The following is a 26,844-nucleotide window of genomic DNA, read 5'->3' as shown; positions in this document are numbered from 1 at the left end:
CCTTTTTACCTCGACTTTCCATAGACTCAATCAGCTTTGGCGCAGCATTTTGAAGCCCTATATCCATCCATGTTGTTTTGTTTTTGTGCCATTTTATTTTATTTTCTGTTTTTGGATCAGGTCACTGGGTGCTCTGATAAACCATCAGCTGATAGTGGTTCTAAATATCTTTTGGTTGGTGGTTTCTAAGAAGGCCGATCAGACGTTGCATCAATTTTGATTTGAAACGTATTCAATACTTTGTCTCTCTTTATTCATCTTGAGAGTTAGGAGTAAATGGAGATAGTTGATACAACTCAAGCCGGTCCAAAATAAGTTGACTGCTGTTAAGAACCAATATTGTACTGCAGCCTACATTACTACACCGGGTTTGGGCAAAATGCTTGCGTTGTCCCCTGAATATTCTCTCAGACATTAAGTGTAAGTTGTGTAGCAGTTTAAAAAGAGGATCACAGAAGAGGTGATGGCAGAATTTGAGAAACAAAATGAGTAATGGAGTTTGAAATCTGCTTGCTGTTGTTGCGTGGGGTTTACTGCAGCCCGTCATTATAGAGAGAGTCAACATTTTCATTCACAGGAAAGTCTCACTCAGTACGATATGATTGTCTGCATGTCCTGGCACTTATTGTGTTGTATTGTATGTGGTACTGTAGCACCCACCCATCTGACACCGACACTGCTGGTAACATGTTTGCCAATTATTCTCACCCCAAACTCTTGCCTTTCATTCGAACAAAGTCAATAGAACGTCTTGTACAAGCTATTGAAAAAATGAGTAAACGGTCTTGACCCCTGAGGGCAAAGTGACCATGTTAGCGGAGGTTTTTAAGAGCCGCATTTACGCTGCTGGAGGCCCAAGAGTGTGACGTCATGTCACTCCTTTGCCACTGCAGCGTTGACAACCACAAGGGTTGTGGGAGGACAACATTTGTTTTAAGAGCGAGAGACGCTTCAGTGGAGATGCGTCGGCACAGGTACAGGCCTGGTGTGCGTCTGAAACCATGTTAAGAATCCCAAGGACAATGGGCAATCATTGACTTAGAGGAAATGCGATGTACGGTCAGTGGGGGGGGAGCAATCAGTAAGGGCTATTTGTGGAATACCTCCCTCATCGCTCAGATGAATCCTGATTAGTTATAGACCCAATCCCAGTCTCCAGACTCACAAACTTTGAGGCGAGCTCCCGTAAAGTCTGTGAGGGTTTAGTTCTGTCCCACAGTCAAATCATTGAGTCTTTGAGGACTCTCTGGCAGACATTTAGAACCCTTTATGAACCCTGTCTGTAAGTCAGCATTGGATACAGGCTCTGCCCAGGGGAATTACCCACAATTCATTGCAATCTGACATTAAACAGGGCCAGTGGAAGCATGGAGACGTAAAAAAAGGTACACAAAGAGGACGGCACTTGTGTGTTCAGAAACATTAACGATTTTAAAGATGGAAAATAAAAACATATGAAATCAGAAGATATTTATTTATTCATCAAACATTTTATTTTGTCATTGGAGCTGTTTTGACAAAAACAAGTAAATGGATTATTTGAAATGACCTCATCGCATGAGGAAAGAGCAAATCAGGGAGTAAAAACAATTATACATCATATTTTTTACTTTTCATTGTAACGTAATATCTGGCAGCAAATTGCTGTCGCACTCATATTTATACAATTTCAATCCCTCACAGGCTCTCTCACTCAACCATTTACCAGGTGATATCAGAAAGTCCCTGAGGGTTCAGGGTGTAAGGCCTCAGAGGGGACACTGGGACGAGACCCTTGTCAGTGTTTACTGAGGAAAACATTCTTTTTATTTTATTTTTGTAATGGTTATTTTGTTGGTACCCATTTACAAACTTGAGCAGGAGGTTGCACACACACAACTCGCTGCAGGGTTAAAAAGCATCTCTACTGATGCAGCAACGAGCCTGCTGTTCAAACATGTTAGGCCTCTGACGACCCGTCCCTCCACCGCTGGAACACTAGAGATGATTCAAGCAGATGTGCGTTATGTAAGTCTAAGTATGTAAACTTCAGCGCTCGTAACTCCAATCCTGCATCTTTAACTTCAAGAAAAGTCGTATGCTACGAACAATATTACAACGTGTTGCCATATCTGTATGGCGACTACCTGCATCAGCAGTAACGCACAAAGTCAATATGAAGCCGTGAATCATGTACAGCACCACAATGTAAGCATCGCTCACATACTAACACTCAAAGTAAGACTGTTTGTTTCCTATAATATTATAATTGAATATATTTAATAAGAAATAAGATATCGTTGTAGTATGCTAAAAAAAGTAGATTTCAAGTGCAGAGGTTCAGTTCCTGCATCAGGACTATATTCTTGGGCGACTCTGGCTCAGGTGCTAGAGCGGGTTTTAGTGTCTTGATTGAGACGCTGAACCCCAAGTTGCACCCCGGTGGGCTTCACACCAGAACACTGCTCCTAATGCTCACACGGGGTTAAATGCAGTGGTCCAATTTTATGAATGTGACGATAAAAGATCACGTTTACGGTCAGTTTTATTGTTTCTACAGGTATTTTTAGCCTGGGTGTTACTGTCGGGTGCCCACCATGCGGTAACCTCCGGTTCCGACGAGTAAAGCCAATGCTAAATCGTAGAACTTGAGGCTTCAAAGTGGCGGTCCACAAACCAATGGGTGACGTCACTCTGACTACGTCCACTTCCTACACACAGTCTATGGTGACAAAACTCGCCAGATCAGTAACATAAGCATATCCCTGCAGGAAAACTAGCAAACTGGAAAGAAAACAAAAACACATAATAATAATAATAATTGTTGTTATTAATATTATTATTATTATTATTATTATTATAAGGACATTCAAATTTTGTAGCTCCACACTTTGAACCAAAACAAAAAAAGAAAAAAACATTTACTTGACAAATGCTGTGAACTTTATTGGGAGAGCCAGATTGAAGAAAATGCTGACGGTGCAGGACATTATGTATCTATCTGTTTTTGTCCTGGAGAGCCACAAGATTCCTTTTAGTTACTGGAACCTGAACAAGTTGCCTGACATGGCTGTCCAGTGAGAAAGGGGTAGTATTTGGAAGCGACTCTTTGCTTTGTGTTTTCCTGTTACTTGCTCATGGTGACTGACATGTTGGTGGGGGGATGCATTAGCGACCCCGCCCAGAGGCAAACCGACTGCAACCGCGTGGTGTCGGCCACAAAGCTAGAGGAAGGAAGCGCTTACACACACGGCCTGTTTGGTGCACACTCATCACGACGTACGTGCTCTCAGAGAGGTCCTTTTAAGGAGAAGAAGGCCCTGCTCTTGCCCCGAGTGCTGAGTGAAGCAGAGGGAATGCCTTCGAATAAAGACATTTAGATTTATTCTTGGTGGACACGCAATCACGGCGTATGCCATACACACATTTACACGTCCACGTGGGTCTTTAGATTCCCTCAAGGCTGTGTACTTCTAAATCCAGTCCTCTACATCTGTTCACAGTTTAGAGGACACTTGATATTCTGTGTTTATAGACTCCGCTACAACACTGCTAGTCCAGTCTACTGCCACATACTGCAGTCTTTTTTTAATCTATTTTCTGATTTAGTTTTTACTGATTCAGCACGGGTTATAAGCACTACTTCTGTATTTAACTATAAAACTCTATAATTTTGGTTTGAGGGTCCATTTACTCTTTAGAATGGGACCTTTACTGAAACGTATGGCACATTCCCTGGCCGACAATAAACCACAACACTTTTGTCTCCATTAAGAGCTCTGTCGAGGAACTGGACGTGTTCAGCATGTGTAGATGTGTCCACTTTAGTCCAGCTAAATTGGCAGCTGTCTCACTTTTTTCTCTATGTTTCTATTTCTTTCTCCCGTCTGCCGCTTAGGCCGAGGCCAGGCTGGCAGCCAAGAGGGCAGCCAGGGCAGAGGCCAGAGAGATCCGCATGAAGGAGCTGGAGCGACAGCAGAAAGAGGTACGAGTCCAGACACACTCTCACATTTAACTCTGTAACTGCAAAGGCCAACCCTGGGGGCATAAGTTTGAAGAGTTTTACCCACGTATCACTTATGTTCTGCCTAAATCCAAACAGCTCAACATCAGGGGGGGGGGGGGGGGGGGGTAGGTCAGCGTACTTTCACGTTCAGGTTTGTCACACTAGGTGCTGCTGTCTGCCACATAGCTTGATAATCCATGAGAATAACAAAGGGATTCTGGCATACGTGTTGGTACTTTGTTGTTGGCAGTTCAGACCTAAAGCATTTCCTGTCAACGGTGCTTTACGCTCTTAAGCTGGGGCTCTTAAATCCCGAGGGGGTTAGAGGTCAGAGGTGTAAACAGACTGCTGTGAGTGGCTGCAGTCACTTGTTGAAAATAAGCTTTAAAAAATAAGCTTTAAAAAGGAACGAAACACATTATGTATTGATTCTGGAGGAATTGATACAAAAAGCCACCCCCTTATCAATCCCTTCTATACTCAAATGTCATAACCTTCATCAAAATATCTATTACACTGCACAAAGGGAATTTGCAAAACCCCAAATGAATCCATTCACCGACGGATTTATTCTTAGAGGCCGTCTGAACATGGAATCTTTCTCAAAATGATGCAAAGCATCTTGATGAGATGTCCCTTGTGCAGCTCATCTCGTCCCAAACACTGTCCTGATTAAAGTAGATTTGTGTTAAAGCAATGTTTCCAACTATGCAGCAACACAATTAATATACTTATGTAGTTTAGGACACATTAAACAAGTGAAAATGAGGTTAAGTGGCAGTAAACAAGGATACTTTCCAAAGCAATGAGATGAAAGTCCTCAAAGAGGCCCACTAATTTCTCTCTTTTCCAGTTATCTCATGCCAAATAAAAAATAAACTTCCATGGCTTTTTATGGGAACTAGTCAAGTCACACATTTGATTAGATCTGTTCTTGAAGAGGTTGTGAAGATGAAACCCCAAAAGCACACTGTCGCACATTTATGATGTTTGAACCGATTCCTAATCCAAAACCACAGTCCAATAGTTATTTACATTCTGTTATCTGTGATGAAAACGTCTGGAACGACAGTTTTAAATATGGCTCACCTACGCAGTTGGTTTTTTCACAGTGGTTTTAGTGTAGCCCTGTCTCTCATAGATAACTCTGAAGAGATAGCTGTAGCCACTGTAGCTGATACCTGGAGGCCTCAAACCTATGCCTTAATCAGAAGGCCCTGCTGTGAAACGAGAGGTATTACATGTATGTAAAGGCGGATGCTTCCTTCACCAGTATGTATTGCAAAGCTTACACAATGTAGTTGAGTGCAAAGAGCAAAGACACCCTAGAAGTCTGGTATTGCACCCTCTGAGACCAGCACCTCCAGTGCCAGTGTTGGCACCGGCGCTACATTCTGTGTGAAACAGGTGGTTGTGTGTTTGGACTGCAGGTCAGTGGTGTGTTACTTGAGTTTCTCGTTCTCTGGTTTAGCTCCTCTGATCTGCAGCATGGGGAGTTTAGCTTTTCCTAGCTCACTTTTCTTAGCCTGGGGTAATCCCATACACACAAACAAATGCCTCTTCCCTGTCAAGATGGGACCCTTGAAGGTATTTACAGGGGTCCGGGGATGATTTGGAGGTCAAGACCTCTTTAACGGTCTTTACATGGAACCCTGGTGGCCTTTGACATAAATGTCCTTGTCTCAAGTCAGCTTGTCTTTGTAACCTGACGGGGTTTCTTGTTATCAGAGTTGTTATATTCAATCTCAGAAATTCGGCAACTTTGTCCTCACATTATTGTCCAAATAATGTCAATCATGCCAAAAAGAAATCCTTCCCCATGGGTGTACAATCATGAGATAATCACAGGGTATACCATTGAGGAATACTGAAATAATCAGCATTCCAGCAGCGTGCGTGTGCGCGTGTGCGTGTGCGTGTGTGTGTGTGTGGTCACATTGTTAAGCTGAGTGTGTTTGTGAGTCCCTATAAACCCCTTAGCTGAGTTCCAAAGTAGCTTAGCGGGGTGTCTGTTCCTCGGTCCAGCCTGGTGGAGCGGTTGTTGTTGCCGACATGAGCAATGGGCCGTCGCTCTCGCAACCTCCTTTGGGACTGTTGGACGTTTTCTCACACGCTGAAGACCGGAATTAACGTGGGATTATTGGCCGTGTAGCAGCAGACGATTGCCGTCGTAGTTGCCTCCGTTGGTCTGAGCTCAAATCTCTGCGCTTCGTCCGTTGTAATCCTGCCTAGATGACCGCCTGTGGTCTTACCTGCTGACTGCCGAAGGATGCAACCTTTCCTGGCACCCTGAGGGCAGCAGGACGGCCGGGCGTCGGCTGGCAGGGAGGGGGCTAAGGGCCGCCCTCACCGGGCGCCCGAGAACCCCTCCGATCAAGAATGGGAGCTCGGTGAGTTGAGCAAACACGCAACCGGTTGTGTAGCTCCCGGCTCACTTGCTAATTGGGTGTCCAGACAAGTAATCAGACAAGAACCCTCAAGTCAGTCGTCGATCTGGTTTAGACTCTGCATTGATCTTTATTTTCATTTACCACTTAGTGCTTTTCTACATCTTAATTGTCACTATTTACATTGGCTGCAAAATTGGAATACAACATATTTATTTAGTTTTTTTTACTGATGGCATCTTTTGTAGGCGGATGTTAGATAGACAGAAACAGGATCACAGAAAGTTGTTATGCATTAGTCTGTGTTTTTTTTTTGTCTTTCTATTATTATTATTATTATTACATGTCATTTAGCTGACGCTTTTATCCAAAGCGACTTACAACCATGTTACATTCATACACTGTAGACACAGCTACTGGGAGCAGTGCAGGGTTAAGTGTCTTGCTCAAGGACACATCGACTAGGGCGGGGATTGAACCGCCAACATCCTGATTGAAAGACGGACCTACTAACCACTGACCCACAGTCGCCCAATTTTTGTCAATAATTATAATAATCTGTATATTTTGTGCAGAAATAATGTGAAATTTGTGCATTATATTATTCTTGCACACGTGACACAGCAATGTATCACTATTCATGGTGAGATACTTAAAAAGTAAGTCTGACCTCTGCTCACCTGCTCGTAAGTTGGGAAGACTTTGTTGTCATGACTGGACGTGGTGAAGCACGTTCTTTGAGTCCGCTGCATTGCAGAGGAGCCGCCAACTGTCCTCCCGACCTACGCTATAAACTAAGACGGCGAGAGGGCGTACATTGATCGCTGAGGAGTGCTGCTGTTGCTGAAGTGATGCTGTGCACATAGAGGTCAGCTGAGAGTCGAATTCTGACAGACGGAATTACAGAGCAGCCAATCCATGTATTGGGCAAGCATACAAGGGAGACAGTGGTAGTAAATCTGGATTAAAGCACTGAACCGATGAGGTGCAGCAGTGAGGAGGGGTCGGGGGTTCAAGTGTGTGTGTTGGATTCACTTTGTGGTATTTGGAGAAGTGCAAAGAGGCAGTGCTCTTTTAAAAAAAATATATATATTATTATTTAGCAATGTTTGTCTCATTGATGAAAGGAGCTGTGGCATATGTTATTACACCAGCTATTATTTATTTAAGTTTAACTTGGTGACTCACTGACACGGTGATAAACTGGACTTCCTGCCTTGATTCCTCTGACTTATCTGTAGGCTGAAAGGTCAGCGGAGACGAGAGGACACGGTGTCGCTGCTGATGAGGAACACTTTACATGTGGCGTGTTTTTAATAACATGTAATGTATTCAATGTAATGTGTGTTTGGATTAACACACGAGACAAATCAGCCCGATCTCGCACAAATGCGTCCTCACAGCACGTTATGTGATGGTGGCATTGATTTCGAATTTGGCCGCAGAGGAAGTTGTTAAATGTGTGGAAAGGCACAGTGCGTGGCTTAATGATTGACAGGTTATTTAGGACAACAGATGTTCACGTGATGTATTTGTGGTCAGATGCACTGAATCTTATCATAGTTGGGCATTACACTAGAGAGGAGTGTCTGGGTGCCCTCTAATGGTGAATTCAGAGGAGGAAAAGTGTCATGGAGATGAGTGAACTTGAAATTGTTGTTATAAACATTCCTGGGTATTGAGTGCCTTCATTTACAGCTTCCACAACAGAACAACTAACAGTATAAGTTTTAGCTCGACTACGCAGCTCATGAACAACTGAAAAGGGATACAATTTGCATCTGCTGACATTACTATTGATTGACAGGCCACTAGAAATACACAGCAGGCGGGACTTAGCAAAACAAAGGGTAAGGATATCATTTTAAGGTATAGGTATTTGAGCAATATAAAACGGAGGTAGAGATACATGGATGTGTGAACTTCTTTAGTATAAACAATGAAAATGACAACGTGTGGTGGGCAGGAGCAGAGCTGGATGGGTCCAACACAAGTCTCCTTGTTTAAAGTGATATTTAGTTACTGTGAAGTTAACCTTGTGATGTGTTTACATATGTATAGACTTGTATTAAGCCCAGCCATGATGTTTTTCCTAACTAAGTGGTTTTGTTGCCTAAACCTAAATAGATCTCTGAGTTTGCGTTGAGGCAAATAGAATTGCTTGTTTGATTTTGCAGCAATAAATTTAAAAAAACATAATTTTGGATTGTAATATTTCATATATATATATTAGATGAAGAATGGAGTGCTTGATGAGCAGCAGGTAAAACTTGTTGTTTTACCTGCTGGTATTCTTCCTTGCGCCCATATGGAGGACTGTGGATTTTGTCGCCCATCACTTGTATAGTAAGCGCATCTTTTAATGACCATTATGGTGTTTTGTTTTTCATATGGGCACATGTTTTAAGATCTGATGATTTGTGAACCTACGTAATGAGCTTTAGCAGAGCACGTAGGCCGATATCTTATTTATGTATTTATTCTTTACACAACTTTGCACCGAGCTAGGCGAGCTGTTTCTCCCCGTCACAGGTTGTTATGCTAAGCTAAGCTAACTGGCTGATAGCTGTAGATTAATTCTGCACAGACACAAGAGTGGTATAAATATTCTCATTTAGCTAAGAAAGAGACCAATCGATTTCCTAAAATGACTAAATACTCCTAAAGGGGCAATCTAAAAAAATGTTTGTTACTATTTACTTTATTTGAATGTTGATCCTCATTTCTTGTGTCACACAACAGCTCAAGGCCATGCTGCAGACACGACTTGAGGCTTAAATGTTAAATACAGTGAGAAGTATAATGCTTCTTTCATTGATTATATATAGATTGAGTGGTAGTCATAAGTCTGTGCATCTCAACAATCAATACGAGGCAGTATATGGGTCCTTTGGTCATGTAAAGAAATACAATGACAAAGGTGTTTGTGCTCAGCTGTGTCCCCCTCCACCTCTCTGCCGTCTGTTCCTTTGTCACGCAGCTGACTCTGACATCTTCTTCTCATTTGTGATGCTGATTTCTTTTCTTTTCTCTTTTCTTTTTTTTTTGGTCCCCGTTTTCATGTGTTCTATCCTCCAATCTTTCTCCTCCACCCCTCATCGACGTAGATCTTTCAGGTGCAGAAGGTAGGCCTCCTCTTGCTGCTTTCCACCTCGGACATCATTTGACTTTAAGCATGGCGAAGCGATTACCCTGAGCTTTGTTTCCTGTTTCTGGGCGGGGTTTTCTTGTACTCATTTCCCCGTCTCTTCTTAGAAATATTATGGCTTGGATACCAAATTAGACGACCGAGCGGACAACAAATGGGGCGACATTGAACAGTGGATGGTACAGTTTGTGTGCTGCGATGACGACACTAACAACACTAAACACTGCGCATGTGTTTCTGTCTGGAGAGGCTTTCTGCTCTTGAACTCCAGATAATTCCTGTTGAGCCTTTTTAGAAAATAACAGATTATAAAGAATCAAAGCTTGGCCATTAATGATAATCCACTTATTCAAAGGCGGAGGGTGCCCGTTTGGCTTTGAATCAGCCGGACCATCTGCCCCGCTGGTGTGAGACTGCATGGGATTTACTCTGTTGAATTCACCACTTTAACCCTTTAGTGTGACTGGTCCCAGACCATCAGAGTTTCCAACCCAGCCACGAGGATACTCATAGTGTGTGTGTGGCTTCTAATTTGACTAATCACAGTGTTTCTTTGTTGTTGTTTACTAAAGTGATCCATTTACCGTGCGTTGCAGTTTGAGGTGACAGTGTTTGTGCATGGGTGGTTTGTCGGTTGGAATTTTTTTAAGAACATGCATGTCTGGAAAAAGTGATCTGGATTTGTTTCATGCAGGAATTGTACAAATGCTTTCAAATGAGGCGAAAAGCAGGTGATGTAACCTGCACGTGTTAATTCAGCCAAATATCATACCATCTGATGAAGGCACGCAAAATAATTCCAGTAAACTCTATCACAATGTCTTAATTTTCAATGACTTCTAAGTTCTATTGGAGTGAATGAAATCATGTCATTTCTTCTGGGATCAGTGGGAGCATGTGGTCCCCCTACCTAGCTACCTACCTACCTCCCTCCCTCATCCATCTGCCTCGTTGATCTTTGACTTCTCTCTCTCCTTTGGCACCCTTCACCTCCTCTTCTCCATCTACACCCTCTCCCTCCCTCATCCAGGAGGACAGTGAGAGATACTCACGTTCTTCGCGGATACAAACGGTTTGTAGCCCTCCCTCTGTTTCTATCTCCTCGTGCCTTTCCTCTCTAACCTCCACCACTTGGAAAATGTTCAATGAAATACATTGATACAAAATGTGGTAATAATAATAATATTTAGTATAAAAAAGTATTTTTGTTAAGCAAGAAACGATGCTGATTAAAAGAAAGAGATCACTATTCTGGATTTTCTATGTACAGGTACATTTCTCTATATAGTTGGTAATTCCACCAGTATTTAGTGTCCATGAAGTGTTTGTTTTTCCAATTGTTCCCCAAAAGGAGAAGGTGTATGCTGCCGCCTAGAGAAAAAGCCCCTTGCCTAGCGTTTCTAATTTAGTATGCGGTAACTTATTTGTGCAGCCGCTCCAAGCGTTTCTAGTAAATAATCTCTGGTGTCCGCCAACTCTCAACAGACAAAAATGCTGCCAGCCTTAGCTGCTGCTGGCCTTAGCTAGCTGGTAGCTACACTAACTACTCACCAGTATCCTGGTGTACTGAATGCTACAGTGCATTCTGGTAAAGTACCAGAATGTAAATCATAGTCATTTTGAGATGTGACTTTTCATGTTTTCTTTGAGTTGTTCTTCATTGTTTTTGCTTTGCTTTTCCTCAAAATAAGTTTTGTTAATAATTTTTTTTTCACATCTTAAGTCAAACCAAAGACACCTTTTTTAATTGAACCGTGTTTCGTTGCAGTAGAGGCGGGGTACTTCCTGTCATTATCCGCTGTCCGCTGTTCCCCCAAACCGACCATTTTCCAAACCCCTAACCATCCATCTCTCTCTCTCTCTCTCTCTCTCACGCAGCTCTCAGACGACGATGAGCGGATGTCAGTGGGAAGCCGGGGCAGCGTCAGGGTCAGTATTACTCAAACAGCTCTGGCATTAAAAAATCCAGACATTCCTGAAACCTCCTTTTTATTCCTTTTTTTTAAAATTTATTTTTATTTTTTTGCTTTTTCAATAACCAAGATAGACATTGTGTCTGTCTTTGGTAACTTAACAAGGTGCTGTTATTTGGGTGGCACTTGATGATGATGATGATGATGATCTGTGTCTCTTGCACAGTCTGATCTAGATGAGGTTGGGGCTTATGGTGGCGGGGTAAGGGTTGAAGACTTGTTGTGTGAAGGAGTCGTTGTTTGACTAACCGTTTGATTTGAAGAGCTTAAAGCATGGTAAATCGGCCTTATTCTTGTGAGGACACGCCCCTCTTTATAATAAAGATTATTAATGTGTCCCTACTGGGTACATTCCACGTACATCCAGTGATTGTGTGCCTGTTTTTGCTGTTGTGCATGGACACTGAGGACGTGGAGTCAGTTGGATCACATTTTGAAGGAACAACGTGTGCCATAGAGCCGTCACGCTCCGACTAAAACACAGTGCGCATTATTTAAGGCTCTGTTATGTCTCAAAATGTGAAGTGGCATTTCTCCTGCGCTATGTAATGTGGAAAACACTCTTCATATCAATCATTCCCAAGGGAGTACGAGATCCAGGATATTTGGCTCCGTGAGTTTATCAGCTGAATCGGTTTGTTTTGGTAAAAGATTTCAAAAGCAATAGTTTGGATTGTTTGTTTGAAGAGGGGTGAGACGGTACTTTGGAGAAACAGACGAGTACCAGCACAAAGCAATGTACTGCAGGGCAGCAGAAAAATCTATTCCAGACAGCCTAAAAAAAATCTATATCCGTTTAAGGACACGGTATATTTGGAATATGTTCACCACTTTATCTCACCGTCAGACAGCATCTTCCAGCGCCAAACTAAAGTCATTACATCCACCTTCTGTGCTCTCTTCAATGCCACGAAAACGTCATTCAACCTCGCAAAACAGAGGACTTTCTGGCCTGCAGCTTCCCCGATATAAGTTAGTTTGTTATTTTGTGACTTTAGTGTTTAAAACAGTTAGTTCACATAATAACACAACGATGGACTAGGCAGCGGAAGACCAGCAACAGCAACAACTCACTTTGTCTGTCAAAGGAGACTTTGAAGAGAGTCCAGATAACGGATTCAGCTCTCCGTCGCAAAGGGCTGTCCGAAATACAAACCCATTTACTGTCTGGTCAGTCCAGTGTGCGTGCATGTGTTGTGTGTCGCTTGGATTGTTTTCTATTATTAATCTCGTTACTGCGTATGTAGATTCTCAGAGGCGAGAAAAGTACTGTCCGGACAGCGTGCCGCCTCACCCTTCACCCTCACCGCTCTCCCTCTCTTTCTCTCGCCCTAAGGACTCGCTTAGGAAGTCAAAGAAAAAGAAGAAACATAAGCACAAAGACAAAGATGTATGTAAACGCAAAAGTGGCCCACACAGACCCGGGCGCCAGTGTTTCTCACTCGTGTTCTTTGTTCGCAGAGGAATGGCCATGACGATGATTACAGTGTCGTATCCAGCCGGGTCAGTAGCTGTGTGTTGAACTGCCGTTTGCATTCGGTCTGTTGTAAAATGTCAACCTGTCGCTCATCAGCCTCGTCTTTGTCACGCTCTCAGAGCTCAAGACTCAGTGATGAAAGCCGAGCATCTCGCTCCTCCAGGCTGGACCTAGCGGTGCGTGTTGCGTCCCTCCCCACCCCCCACCCCCCTCATCCTCGTTGCTGAATTTTTGCTGTGAAAACAAAATTTAACTGCAATTATTTTGAGGCAAACTGCTCAAAAGAAGCTAAAAAGAATGGTATGAAATGTAGTTGCCAGTTATCATGCTGTATCAAAAAGTTAAAAGCTTCATTCGTAACATTGATATTCAAGTTTTTAATCACCATATGAATGCTGGGAAGGTTCTTTTATTTTGTTGTTGCATATCATGTTTAAACCAAAGAGCTCTGGGTAATTCAGCAAATTTGACATCGTCAATACTTTTTGTAAACCTGTAAATCGGCAGCTAATAGTTCTGAGATAAATCAACTTCCCAGTTGAACACTTGAAGATTGTTTAAATCGTTCGGTCATAAAAGAATGCACTTTTAGTTAAATGCAGAGTAACTTTCCTTCCTGGCTGGACCAAGAGCTGAGAGGCGGGGTTAAAGTAAACACAAGGGTGCTTGCTCTCATAAACGTCATCAAATATAACCACAGACATACAAAGCCTCATGCAAAAACCTCAATAGAAGCTTTGAATGTATCCTAATAGATACTGTGAGTGAGAGGCCACTCACAAGAGAGAACAGGACTTTCCAATGGGAGGCAGCAGTAAGCTAAAAGTCTTTCATTGTTATATTCGTCCTCGTAGAAGGAAGAACACAAATGATGTAATGTTTTATTCCAAAGGCCTCTGGAGGCTTGTACTAATCTCACATGGCTTGATAACCTGGTCCGGTGGTTTAACCTCATTATTTCTGCCTCTGACGTATCTATTTAACTACGCCGCTATGAAGTTGTTTCTTTGAACCCAGCTTTGATAACATGAGTTTCCAAACCACTCGCAGCATGTGACGTGTGAACAAGGTGAACGTCGGCATGTTGAATCAGAGCTGTAATGTGATACTGTCACCTGTGCTCCCCGACCCCCAGAGCTCCAGACTGAGTGATGACACCCGGGCGTCTCGTGCCTCCAGATTAGACCTGCAGCCGGTGGGTGGCATCGCACCTCGGACTGTTTTTTTAATTCCTAATACCACTAATGTTGTTGCACACTTTTCTTATTGTCTTAAGTTGTAAGATCAACTGCTTACTACGGAAGCCTCGAAACAGACATGATTTGACTCTTAAGATAACAACATCATTACCTACTTTAGTAGCACTTAAATGTCTCTTACTGATAGTACTCTGTAGTTTAACGTTATTGAAGAAATTGTACCTGCTTGATTCTTGTTGTTCTGAGTTTGGACTCATGGTTTAATGCACTTATTGTAAGTCGCTTTGGATAAAAGCTAAATGACATGTAATGTAATGTAATGTAATGTGACCTCAAGACAAGCGGTATTTAAAACTAAAAACATTTAAGCACCACAATTAGCTTTATTCTCCCCACACCACTCGAAGAATGACATAATCACAAGGGAAGGTTGTTTTTCTTGTATTACTCAAAATGTTTGGGTCAAATCATGTGACCCTTAACGTGTTCAATCGGCCCAGAACGAGCTGACAGTGATGCACTCTGCGAAGTTAGTGGAAGGAGACCTATGTGGCCACGTCGGGTCCAAAGTAAGGAGTTAACAAGGGTTCAAATTCACAAGATGAACAGGATTATATCCGGTGGAAGTATAAAACATGTTTTTATATTTTCTTGTGTGGGAAATTACTTTATTGTTATTTATGTTATTTGTAATAATAATTCCTGGCAATAGATTTGGGTTGAAGACTCTAGATCAAGCATTTCTACTGTATCGATTATGAAATGTTCCATATTAAAAGTCACCCAATTCTACCGTGAAATAGCTACACTTCTGAATACTTGAGGTTTAAAAACACATTGCTCCATAATTCCTGATATAGGACATATTGGACTTCAGGATATCTCTGAGTAAATACATTGTTAAATGTATTCAGATCTGCTATTCCAACTGTTTGACTTCTCTTCATTGAGACGGTAATTATGCTTGATTATGAGTTTGTAGTCCGAGACGTCCTGAAGCCAAATATGTCTGTAATAACGGAGATAGAAAGCTTGTTTGAATCATGTCCGTTTAGGGCTTCCGCCGCTTACAGCCAGTGACCGTTTGGATTGTTTTACTGAAGTATCATTTTCATGTAGCCATGTAGTGCGTTGTTTGACAGTTTCTAATGAAGCTTTTATGTGTTTTACTCAGAAATACATGTTCAAATGCATTTTTCTACGAGACTTCCCTGTTGGAGTGGGGTTTTGTGTGCTCCATTTCCCAGAGACGTCTAGTCCCAGTGGAGTCAGGACTGGGACATCTTTTTAAAAATAGTTTTGTGTTGATTTCTGGGTCTCTTTTCATCGTCAGTCCAGCCACTTGGCAAGCATGCTGATCGCCTATTTGTTCTGCGTATTAGGAACCAGCTACTCTCATGACTTCCAGAGATGACTGTCGGGTGCAAGTGCTAACAAGAGTTGGGCCTCCTTCTCTTGGGTCCTTACCTGTTCTCCTTCTTTCCTCATTTCAGGCCTCTTACGCTTCCTCTGACTTGTACTGCTTCAATGGTCTGTCCTCCTCCAGAAACCCAGGTTCAGCGTTCAATAGTTACAAGGTCTGTACACGGGCAAACTGCGAAAGACGAGACGCGTACTGTAAACCTTTGACCCCTCTGAGCAAAGGGACAGGAGAAATAAATAATGAATCAAGTTAAACAATCCTTTATTCTCAAGTTTTCACATCCTATTCCGAGCTGCCCCCTTCTAACCCGCCCACTCATTCCTGACTCCATCCCGACGTTGCAGTTCTGCAAGTCATTCGGTCAGATCTCCCAGCAGCCCTGGTTCCAGTCATTTCCACCCCACCTATTTTACCAACTAAAACTTCCACGCAGTGTTAAAAAAAACACCTGTAATCATTTGTAATGTCATTTTAATGTAATTGGATTTCAATGACTAACTTGTGTGCATTGGTAAAATGGCATTTAATAAGTGCATTTTAGCGGATTGTGATTCAGGCGTCAGTCCTCTCCAGCATGTATCTGCTACGAGTACTGTTAGTGTGACCACGATGAGGACGAGGGAGCACTTTAGACTCAAAGACACTGCACAAAGCAGATCAAATGGAGAGAGAGAGATGTATGTAAACGCACGCTTGTTTGTGTTTGCCTTCCAGCCGCAGGCCGAAACGTAACTGTGTTTTCTCTGCAGCCTTTAGAGTACACTAGTTATCGCAGCTCCGGCTCCAGAGTCTCGTCCAGGGCCGGTTCGGCCCGCGCCAGCCCAGTGGTGAGCCTATACATTTGCATAATTTGGACTTTGGAAAAAAAAAAACATTTATTTTGTCCTGTGTGCAGAGCACAAACAGGTATTTCCTGGTGGACCTGCACAGCAGAGTCGTTACAGGACAGGTTAATGTGTTGTAGGCGAGCCACGGTGACTAGTGAGTTTTAGCTGATGGTTCTTTTTTGTATTTAGATGTCCATTTAGATGTCAGTCACCGGCTGAAGAACCAGTTTGCTACATTTGAATACATAAGTCTTGAATCTTGTGGTGTTTTTTTAAGTTACTACAGTATGGTGTCTGTCACCATGACTGAGAAACGTGATGCATACCTTCTTTTTAAGGGTTAGGATGTAAAGACGTATGATGGGAAAGTAGAACATAAGTAACAAGCTTAGACTTTCCTAAAGTGTTGCTCTGCTCTGTCTTTTCATTTCTTTGTTGCTCTGTTTCGCCCCCTGGTGGCCGGCGCAGGAACACTGCGGCTCCGTTGCCAGTTTTTTGAGGAGTGCGGCCGCTAGCGGCAGCGGCCTCCCCCGGGACCTGGACGATGTTACTATTCCTGACTTTCCCGATGTGAGTCGCTTTGCCGCCACAGGAAGCCGCGGGCGTGATGTGAGCTGAGTTCCTGTTTGGTTGCTTTGTGCCACCCGTCCTTCCTTTTTGTGCACTTCACCCTGCAAGGAGGGCTGATTGTCCGCTGCATTTGTGTCAGAGGTTAACTCTGTCCACTGGGTTGACTGGAGACTACCAGAGGATTGTTTTGTGTGTGTGTGTATTTGAGGCGGGGAGTGAACGCTGAAGATGCATTGTTGTTTTGAAGTGTTTTTAACACACGACCTGTTGTTGAATGGAAAACTGTTGTTTTATTTTGGTGATTTTTGACTCCTCCCTTACTAATTTGTTTTTGCACGGCGTTGTTTATTCGGATACGTTTATGTCTTTTCTCAATTGTGTTCATGTGTAGAAACCAGATTGTAACGCGTGTATCCACTGCTGAGCAGGCTGTAGAGAGGATTTTGGGACTTCCTTCCTTCATTTCCTCCCTCGGTTGGTCTCCTCGGCTCCGTGGCCTCCACATCACTCTCTGTCTGCTCTGACTGTTTTCTGTTTGTCTTAACAGGTGGAGGACAGAGATTATCTTGAGAAGGTGAGTGGATCACATCACCACATGCTGCGTATGCAGTTAAGATGCATGAAGGGACATCAGTTAATGAAGAATTTGTACTTTTAGTACTTTAGTAAGGATGGCTAGAAAAATATATTTTGGTGGTCCCATTTCTTAGTCTGATCTCAATGCTTTCTCTCCTGTGTTTATGGCTCCTGGTTGTCAGGATCATATTTGAAACTTCCTCATTTTGTTCATCTTTGAAACAGGAGGGAGACAATTTTTTCTCAGATAAACCTTTTATTTATTTTTTAAAGAAACCTAGAAAGAATATCCTGTAAAATACCTTTTAAGACATACACAGGAGGGCAAACAATTCAGATCAGACTCAGAGAATGGAACACCAGAATGTTCCTTTCTTGCTCGTCGTATTAAAGAGAAAAAGTATTCGCCTGAAAAAGCATTTGTGTAATAACTGTCTTCTTCCTCAGGGGTCTCGAGCAGCTTCTGCCTTAACAGCAGCAACCCTCACCTCCGTAGGCGCGACTTCCTTGCGGAGGGGAAGCAGCGAGACGGCTCTAACTATCGATGCAGAGACTTCTATACGAGAAATCAAGGTGATGGGGCGGAGGCGCAGCTTCCTTCTGACGGCGAGAATAGAACCCGAGCCAGACGATGCTTACAAATGTGAACGTCAGATTCATAATGTGTATTATACACATGTGTACTATACTTTCTTGGAGTGACAGTGTGTAGGATTTGGTGTCATCTACCGGTGTCTTCACAGAGTGCAACCAACTGAACACCCTTCCTCTCACGCCTCCTTTTCCAAGATCACTTTAACGCGAACCGCCAATTGTAAAAATTGATAACGCCGTTCCATACCATAATAACACAACCTTTGGGGAGCAGCAGAAATCAGCAGGAGGCCGGCGGTGCCACGGTTTAACACTCTAGTTTCACAAGGGTGCCAGAAGTCTACGATGGCCTTTAGTAGCTGTCCTTTGAGCCAGAGTTTGGTTTGTCCCATCTGGGCTACTGTAGAAACCTGGCGGCCTCTGTGAAGAGGACCCACCCCCTCTTTAGATATTGTAGGCTCATTGTAAGCTAGATTCAAGTGATCATACTACTGAGATGATGATATTCTTTCTACTTTAATATGATATTCCATTTATGATAATGAGTCCCCAGAAATGCTTGTTCCTTTAACAAGTTGAACGAAGACATATAATCAAGATACCCACAATTATTTCCCCATTGAGAATTGAAATCCAACATTTAGAGTTGTTTCTGCTGTATTATGTCAGAGCAGAAATTCGGTCCGGGGTCCCAAAAATGTTTTTCCTTCTTTCTGCAAACACTGTGTTGCTTTCCTCGTTGCCCCGTGTCGTCACCTGTTCTGATGTTGTCGCCCTGTGCTGCTCTGCTCACTGCTGCTGCACTCTTCACCAGGAGATTCATGAACTGAAGGATCAGATTCAAGATGTGGAATCCAAGTACACGCAGAACCTAAAAGAAGTCAAGGTATATAAGCCTGAGAGACCTCCCAGAACTCTCAACTCCAGACTCACTATTCACTAATAGGTTTGGTGTCTCTAACTTATCCCTGGTGATTTTCATCCTGGTTACTGACACAGTGGGTCAGATATGCAGTAAAATACACTTTTCTAAAGCCCAAAGATCAATACGCCAACAGAAACTAAGACAAAGAAACACTCCATGAAGTATTTTAAAATCACTGCTGCTGCTCCTGACTCGCCGCAAATATTGACACACATTGTAGTATAACTGCATTAAGATGGTTACCGGCTCTAAATGGTTTGATCGGTGGAGTCTATAAACACCAAACAGAAAATTAGATTTAAATGTTGTCAATACTGACTGGCCAGCTCTTTAATTTGCTCCGAGAGCAACACAGCTGGACAGACTCACTGTGATAAACACCTTGGTATTGTATTATAAACAATATAAAGGATATGGTATATATATGCTCTGCTTCGGATAAATGACAAGAGATGCATTTCTTGCTTGCAACACTGTTGATTTTCCTCCCCTGCCTGCTGTTCTCTTGGAGTTTCAATTGCCCCATTTTTACTTGTGACTCGTGTGCAAAAATGTCAAAATCTGCCCGTCCCCTATATTTACTAGAGATGGCTTAGCATCACTGCTTTTTTAAATGATGTATTTATTCCACATGTTAGTTGTGTCTAAAGAATGAAGATTGAGAGAGACGCGTAGACACACACAGGCACACATACAACAATACAGGAGCAGAATTGGTAGATGGCCGGTGCCGAGAAATGGTTCCAAACAGACTCGGTGATCCGTGATCGGCCCCAGAAGTCGTGATCGAAGCAACTTAAACGCAGCGCCGACGTCAGGCATCATTTCTCATTTATTTCCACCTGGCCAGATGTTTTTCTAACTTGTGTGTTAACTCGCAAGCTGTTCAAGTTGCGTCTGCACATTGCATGTCTTTCTTCATTTTTGTGTGTGCGTGTGTGTGTGTGTGTACTTAACATTTCCACTCACCATAGTTACACAGGCGTACACAGTTGTGCAAAACAGATAGACGGTTGCATTGTCTGGATTCCTGTGCCCATAGTTTACCCATCCTATTTGATAGGGGGAAGTATGCCAAGCTGCTGTGTTCTTTACAGTCTTGTGTTCTCTATACGTCGTGACATCAGGATGCTTTCGTGGAGGTGGAGGAGAAGTACCGCAAGGCCATGGTGTCCAACGCCCAGCTGGATAACGATAAGAACAACCTGATGTACCAGGTGGACACGCTCAAGGACTCGCTCATGGAGCTGGAGGAACTGCTGTTCGAGTCGCACCGCGGATATGAGGAGAAGGTCAAGGTACAGCATCCGCACAACAAAACTAATGATCTGTGATTGTCTGTTGTGGCGTCATAAAAACACATATTTTATTTTTGTTCAAAGAACTCTGATTTACATTTCTCAACAGCAACGTGTTATTGCTTGTGAGTTCATCCCTCTCCTTGTTTAATATCAGTAAAGTGTGATGAAAAAAAAAGAAACTTTACATCCGACCCCTCCACATCTCAATGTGTGGAACATGGCGAGACGACTCTTTCAGTTTTGGAATTGACTTCCACAAATTGCCTTCAAAACAGACATTTGTAAAACATTAATTCAGAACTTCCTTTTATTAAAAAAACAAAAACTTTCAAATCATGGGTTCAGATGTAAATAAAAAGACATAACATAACTGTTTCACGCCTCCCCGTGGAGCAAAAATCATCTCATCTCTTTGTTTCTGTGCTCTCTGTTACAACTACAACAAATGCAGTACAACAGACACAGCTCTTACAATGACAACTGACATCACACTTGATGTTCACACGAGTTAATGAGATGGATAGTTTCTCATGAACACAATCCATGTTTGTTCCTCACAGGACCACGAGCGCGAGAAACACGCCCACACGGTGCTTCAGTTCCAGTTCAGTGAAATGAAAGAGACGCTAAAACAGAGTGAAGAGCTGCTAAACGTGAGTATTTTGTCCCCGGTGTGAACGTGTGTCAGTCAAAGTGTGTGGGGACTGGAGCCCACACACTTTGTGGCGCCTCCCATTGGTTCAAAAGACATGTCTACTCCGTTTGTCCCCTAGAGGCTGCGTTCCACCGCTTTCTTTTTGTTCACACTCTGTACACATGCATGGACTCTCCTCTCTCTCTCTCTCTCTCTCTCTCTCTCTCTCTCTCTACATCTGAAACTTGCTTTCCTTCTCCTGCTGTTTAGGACATCCGCCAGCTGCGTATCAAGCAGGAGGGTTTTGTCAGAGAAATCTCTGACCTGCAGGAGACGGTGGAGTGGAAGGATAAAAAGATTGGGGTACGCCCTCTGAGCCCTGGTCCTACAGTGTTGTGTTTCATTGAATTCATCACGTTCAGCATGAATTCAGAATCTTCTTTGCATGAACTTGAATGCCATCTTTTTTACTTTTTCCTTCTTTTCCCCTCTGGTCCACTTGTTCTTTTCCCTCTGTTTCGCACTGGGGGGCTCCGCTCAGGCCTTAGAGCGACAGAAAGAATACACAGACGCTATTCGAATTGAGCGAGATGAGCTCAGAGAAGAGGCGGTGAAGCTGAAAGACATTCTGAAGGTACTCAGTCAGCGTGTGATGTGTGTCGCTTTGGGAAATAATGTTGTCACGGTAACTAAAGCTTTAAAGGTCAAACCGAATCCTGGGTTATTGAATGTTTGCCTTTCTGTTTTTTCTAGAAACATGGAATAGTACTGGGTCCTGATCTAAACATCAATGGGGAGATTGGTGAGGCAGAAGTGGACGGGTCCCCCAGTGCAGACCCTGCTACCCAACCGGCTCAGGACTCGCACACCGCCCCATCGGAGGGGAACAGCATGCTGGGTAAAAGCTCTCACTACATGGCTCGGCATTAAACTGTCTGAAGACTTTCATTCCACAATGCTTTACAGTAGTGATGAAAAAAATGATTCCGACAAGTAATTCTCCTCTCACAATTGATATCTGATCCAAATGGTTGATGCCTAATTTTAGAATGAACTCTTCAGTTCCCAGTGTTGTGCTCCTGGCATGTCAAGTGTCTTTAACTCTGATTTGCAGTTCCCTGAAAGAATAAGTCTGGTGATATTATGTATTTTTACCACAAGGTAATCTCACCACAAGGTCAGCTTTGTAGTTGTTCTGGAGCTTTTAAGTCAACGTAGAAAAGAATTCCTTTTAAAAGTGCTCCGAACATCTACAATTCGATGCCAACTGACCTTGTGGTTACTATTTGTTTTTATTGTGAACAAATTCCATGAAAATACCAAATAATGGAGTGAAGTTTCTCAAAATGGTCCCAAATATATATTGCATGATCAACAAATAGAAAATAAGATTTACAAATGTGTACAATGTGTTTGGGTGTTCCAATCGGTATGTAAAATATGAACATCTATTCAAGTTGTGTGTGTGTGTATATATATATATATATATATATACTTTCATGGAATTTGTTGACGAACAGAAAAATACAGAGAAACTCCAGCCTTATCTTTTTAAGAAACATCTATCCAACCTCTTGCTTTCCTGTTCAAACTAAGATTCCACTTCCAAGCTCAGCATGCTCCTGGACCTCTTTCACCGCTAGTCTCATTATTAATGTTTTGGCTTTTGATTTGTTTCTTTTGCACCTTTTTCATAATTTCAGCTCGCACATATTAGTTCTGAATCACAGCTAACTCTGTTAATGCATGTGGTGTAGGTGTGTAGATGTCTCTACAGGGTTGATGGTGCAAAGCATTTATAGCGAATAATATGTGTAAGGAACATTATTGTAAATGCACTGTCCCGTATACAGTATCTTTGAGCAGCCGGCTTCTTCTCTTGTCGATTGATGTGCTGGGAATCAAGAACTTTATTTTGGTGTTCCTCCTGCCTTTCCTCTTCTTCTTCTTGTGCTTCTATTGGTCATCTTGGCTCTGCGCTTCTCTTCCTGGCCAACGAATCAATCAGGTGTTCTGCCTTACCTTGACTTCTGCTGATGCACTTCCTCATGAAGATACAGTTTTGAAAATGTCTTGAGTCAACCCTCCATCACCGTGTACTCTTCATGATCTCTCAGGCAACAGAGAGGACACTCCGTTGAGGAGTAGCAGAGAGGAAGAGGTGGATCCAGAGCGCCGTCAAGAAATGTTTGAGGAAGAAAAAGAGAATCCTGCCAGCTGTGATGCACTCTGTAATGTTGCTGGTGTGTCCACGCTGGAGACATCTAGCGAAGAACAGCCAACAGAAGAACAGACGTGCTTGAAAGAGGACAATGTTGAAGAAAGTGGCCTCGGCAAGGACTTAAATGTTGACAATATTGACCAATCAATCACAGAAGCCAAATATACAATCATTTGCAGTCCTGGGCTTAAAGAGATTGTAACAAGTTCTGAGGAAAATGTTCCAGAAACCAAATCACCTAAAGGGGGAGATTTAGGGGAAACGAGTCACCCAGATTTAGGGGAGACAAGTCACCCAGATTTAGGGGAGACTGAAACCAAAAGCAGTCGTGTTGACACAGAGGGTGATGAAATTAGAGAGCCATGTAACAACCTTTTTGAGAAGCAAGAAAACAAACTGGAAGAGGAGGAAAGTAACTTGTTAAATACAGAATCATATCATCAGCAAAAAGTTGCACAAGATGTTATGGCAGAAGGTTTACCTGATGAGTCCGACCCAAATGTGTCAAACACCGAACCTCAACAAGAGCCTGAGAATGCCAAAGAGGCACAGGACGACGAGGCAGAGGAAATATCAGGTAAATGTCAGCCTCAGGAAGCCGCTGCTTCAGGGAAGAAGAAGAAAAGGAAGAGGAGAGGCAAAAAGAAAGGAGGAACACATGAGGATAAGAACCAACAAAAAGAAGGAATTGATCAAGAAAAAGACAAAAAAGAAGTAGACAACGAATCGGCAACAAGACACCTCCTAGAACCTGAACTCGACGGTTCTGCCACTGAAACTCTCAAGAAGTCGATGGTGGATCAAGTTAAGAATGAGCAGGACAGGCGAGAAGAGGCAGTAGAAGCAGCAAAACCCACAGAAACCTTTTTTACCAATGAACCTCTGAAAGAATCTCTAGTGGAACTTGTTCCAGATGAGCACGACAAAGAACAAAAGTTGGAGACTGAGAACTTAAAAGAAGCAGAACCCGGGTCAACTCCCAAGAAAGAAAGGTTGGATAATGTTCCGGATGAACAGAACAAGGGACGAAGTTCAGAAACTGAAATCGTAGAAGCAGTCGAGGCAGTGGCACCAGGTGAAACATTTTCTCACGTTGAAACCCTCAACGACTCCAGAACAAATGCCAAAAAGGACGAGGGACAAACTTTGGAAACTGAGAACGTAGAGGAAGTGGGATCTATAACAAGTCCTGTTCCAGAGACCAAACCCAGCACTTCTGATCTTATCGACAACTCTAAAGATGCAGAAAGCACTGATGGTCTTGACAGAGAGTGTTCTTCCAGTTTAGATAACCCTAAAAGTGAAACTAGCATCTCAACCACTGAAGATGTCACCCACACAGAGTCAAAAAGTGATAGTGTAGAGGATGAAGTTGGGTTCATTGAGATGCAATCTGATTGTACAACTAATAACCCTGAGAACACCCTTGAAACGAGCGATAAGGAAAACACTGAAGAATTGAATGTTCCAAGCAATGGTGACGTTGCTGCCGATGAACCTGAATCCACCATCATTCCTGAGAGTAGGGACAAGGCGTCTGTGTCCCAGTCCTCTACCGATGTCTTCACGGACGCTCTTCTTCTCAAGAGCTTGTCTGGCTCAGAGTCGCCCGTAGCCGTCAACATGGGCAGCGGTGTTGCTTCAAAAGAGGTTTTAGGTGGAGGTCCAGAGGAGGCAAGAGCAGAGACTGAGCAGGAATCCTTTCCTCCTCCCAATCCTGATGGGGACGATTCAGAGCCAAAAACAGAAAGAACCAAAAAGGAAAAGTTGAACGAAGGCTTGACGGACGCCGAAGATTTAGTTAAGTCAGCCCACTCACGTGATGGACAAAGTGATAGTTGTGCATTATTGATTAAGACCACCGATGCCTTTGACTCTGTGAAGAGTCTGCTGGAGACAGTTGGCGTAGCACAGGCCAAACAACTGGGTGACGTACAAAGCCAGGATCTGCCTGAGGAATCAAATGCCAAAGTGTCCTCTGAAACAGAAAAGGTCGATACCATTGACGTGTTGAATACACCGGCCTCTCCAAAAGAAGTGACTGAAATTGGGTCCTCGACAGAGCAGGACCACAGAGGGAAAGAGTCGACCGTTCCAGAACATCCAAACAGTCAAAAGGATCCGCAGAGCGAGACAGAGCAACTGCATGAACCCGGCAAAGACAAGTCTGAGGATGACGATCCATCTCAACCCTCTCTCCAGGACAACGATGAAGAGGACGGGGACGAAGGACATTCTTTTGATTTCGATGACGTGGACGTGGAGGCAGCTGTAGCAAGACTGAGAAATCCAAAACAGGAAGAAGTGGAGGAGGGAGTTGAAGTCATGCCCGATGACCGCAGCAATTGTAGTTTGTCCAATGAGAATAGACGAGCTGAGCCAGTTGAGAGCATTGACGAGCAGGGTACGGTTGACGGGTGTAACCGGGTAGAGTCCCTCAATACTGCTCCTCCAGACAACCAAACCTCCCACAGGGACGCCTTGTCCAAAGAAGGGGGGCAGGTGGTAAATGCGTGTGAAAAGCAGAAACACATTCCAGAGGAAGAAGTGGGTGTGCCAGATGAGCACCGGCACATTTCAGAGGGAGGACAGGGTTTGAGTGTTGGAGGACTGGGCGTTGTTGCAGAGGACATTGTCCAGGTGGCCTCTCTGCCTGTAGAGGAAGCATTAGATGCCATTAAGCATGAGCTGCAGGGCCAAGATTTACCAAAGAGAGCAGAACAGGTGGCCAGCAGTAAAGAGCCACAGCAGACAGGGAACGATGTGAAGAGGAACAGCAAGAAAGGCAAAGGCAAGGGCAAAGAGGAGTGTAAGATGTCTTAGCTTATAGATGGTATATAGCATAGATATATATCATTTAATCAGGCTTTGCTTAGCTGTTTACAAAGTAGTACAATAAATAGGTGCCGCACTTTGATCCTTCCCCAAATGAATATACGGTTGAATATCATTCAATTAACTCCATGTAAACAGTCCAAAGGACAGATCTCAGAACCAGTATCAGAATGTAACCTGCTTGGTAACGGTAGATCTTACTATGGACAATACTGCACTTGCTATGTCATTATTGTTATTGATGCACATATCTCATGCTGTTGCTTGTCATGTGCTTGTCATGTGTCGTGGATGAATAATGTTGTATCACATAATTTTCTCATGCTACAATTTCAGGATTGATTGATTCATTCCATGGGTGTACAATTGAAGAAAAAAAGCACATGTTAATTGGTAATGGGTTAGTTAGCGAACTAGCTTGTACGTGCTCCTGCGGTAATGTTAGTGGTTAAAATGCAAAGTGCTTGGAGACCCTGATCTGTTCTCAGGGAGTAATTCAACTGCTGTTTGAAAGCCATTACATCTCCAAGAATGGGAAGTGTATCACACCTGTATGTTTGCATGTTATTGCACTTAATGAAAAGACAAATGTCCATGCCGAAATGCCAATAAATACCCTGCTGTTACCCGTTTAAAATGTTTATTCAAATGCATTTTTTATTTTCATTTTTTGTAGGGAAATTCCTTGAGTGACAGAAAGCACAATGTGTCAGCACCTGGCAAATATTTTCAGTCAGCACGTATTCATGTATACCTTCCTGTGTGGCCA

At 43.1% G+C, this 26,844-nt stretch overlaps 1 protein-coding gene across 16 annotated transcripts in view; it reads left to right on the top strand.

Moving 5' to 3' along the window:
* lrrfip1a (leucine rich repeat (in FLII) interacting protein 1a) overlaps nt 1-26,844 on the top strand; it is a 47,032-nt gene that overhangs the window by 15,436 nt on the left and 4,752 nt on the right. For 4 of the 16 annotated variants that reach the window (XM_034561998.1, XM_034561997.1, XM_034562004.1 and 1 more), the window contains 12 exons: nt 3,878-3,964; nt 10,551-10,592; nt 11,399-11,449; nt 17,537-17,563; nt 18,013-18,138; nt 18,974-19,045; nt 20,212-20,382; nt 20,946-21,038; nt 21,290-21,382; nt 21,561-21,653; nt 21,773-21,917; nt 23,137-26,712. In XM_034561998.1, the coding sequence (XP_034417889.1) occupies nt 3,878-3,964; nt 10,551-10,592; nt 11,399-11,449; nt 17,537-17,563; nt 18,013-18,138; nt 18,974-19,045; nt 20,212-20,382; nt 20,946-21,038; nt 21,290-21,382; nt 21,561-21,653; nt 21,773-21,917; nt 23,137-26,063 (3,927 nt within the window). In that variant the 3' untranslated portion in view covers nt 26,064-26,712. Of the gene's footprint in view, nt 1-3,877; nt 3,965-10,550; nt 10,593-11,398; nt 11,450-11,659; nt 11,696-12,829; nt 12,884-12,954; nt 12,997-13,089; nt 13,147-14,105; nt 14,166-15,662; nt 15,766-16,312; nt 16,420-16,887; nt 16,990-17,536; nt 17,564-18,012; nt 18,139-18,973; nt 19,046-20,211; nt 20,383-20,945; nt 21,039-21,289; nt 21,383-21,560; nt 21,654-21,772; nt 21,918-23,136; nt 26,713-26,844 lie in introns of those variants that run through there. The other 12 variants (XM_034561999.1, XM_034562010.1, XM_034562011.1 and 9 more) reach the window with 10 other exon arrangements.

The sequence above is a fragment of the Cyclopterus lumpus genome, chromosome 21, assembly GCF_009769545.1.
Source record: "Cyclopterus lumpus isolate fCycLum1 chromosome 21, fCycLum1.pri, whole genome shotgun sequence".
In the NCBI taxonomy this organism is placed as follows: Eukaryota; Metazoa; Chordata; class Actinopteri; order Perciformes; family Cyclopteridae; genus Cyclopterus; species Cyclopterus lumpus.
This window is presented reverse-complemented; position numbering and strand designations above follow the sequence as displayed.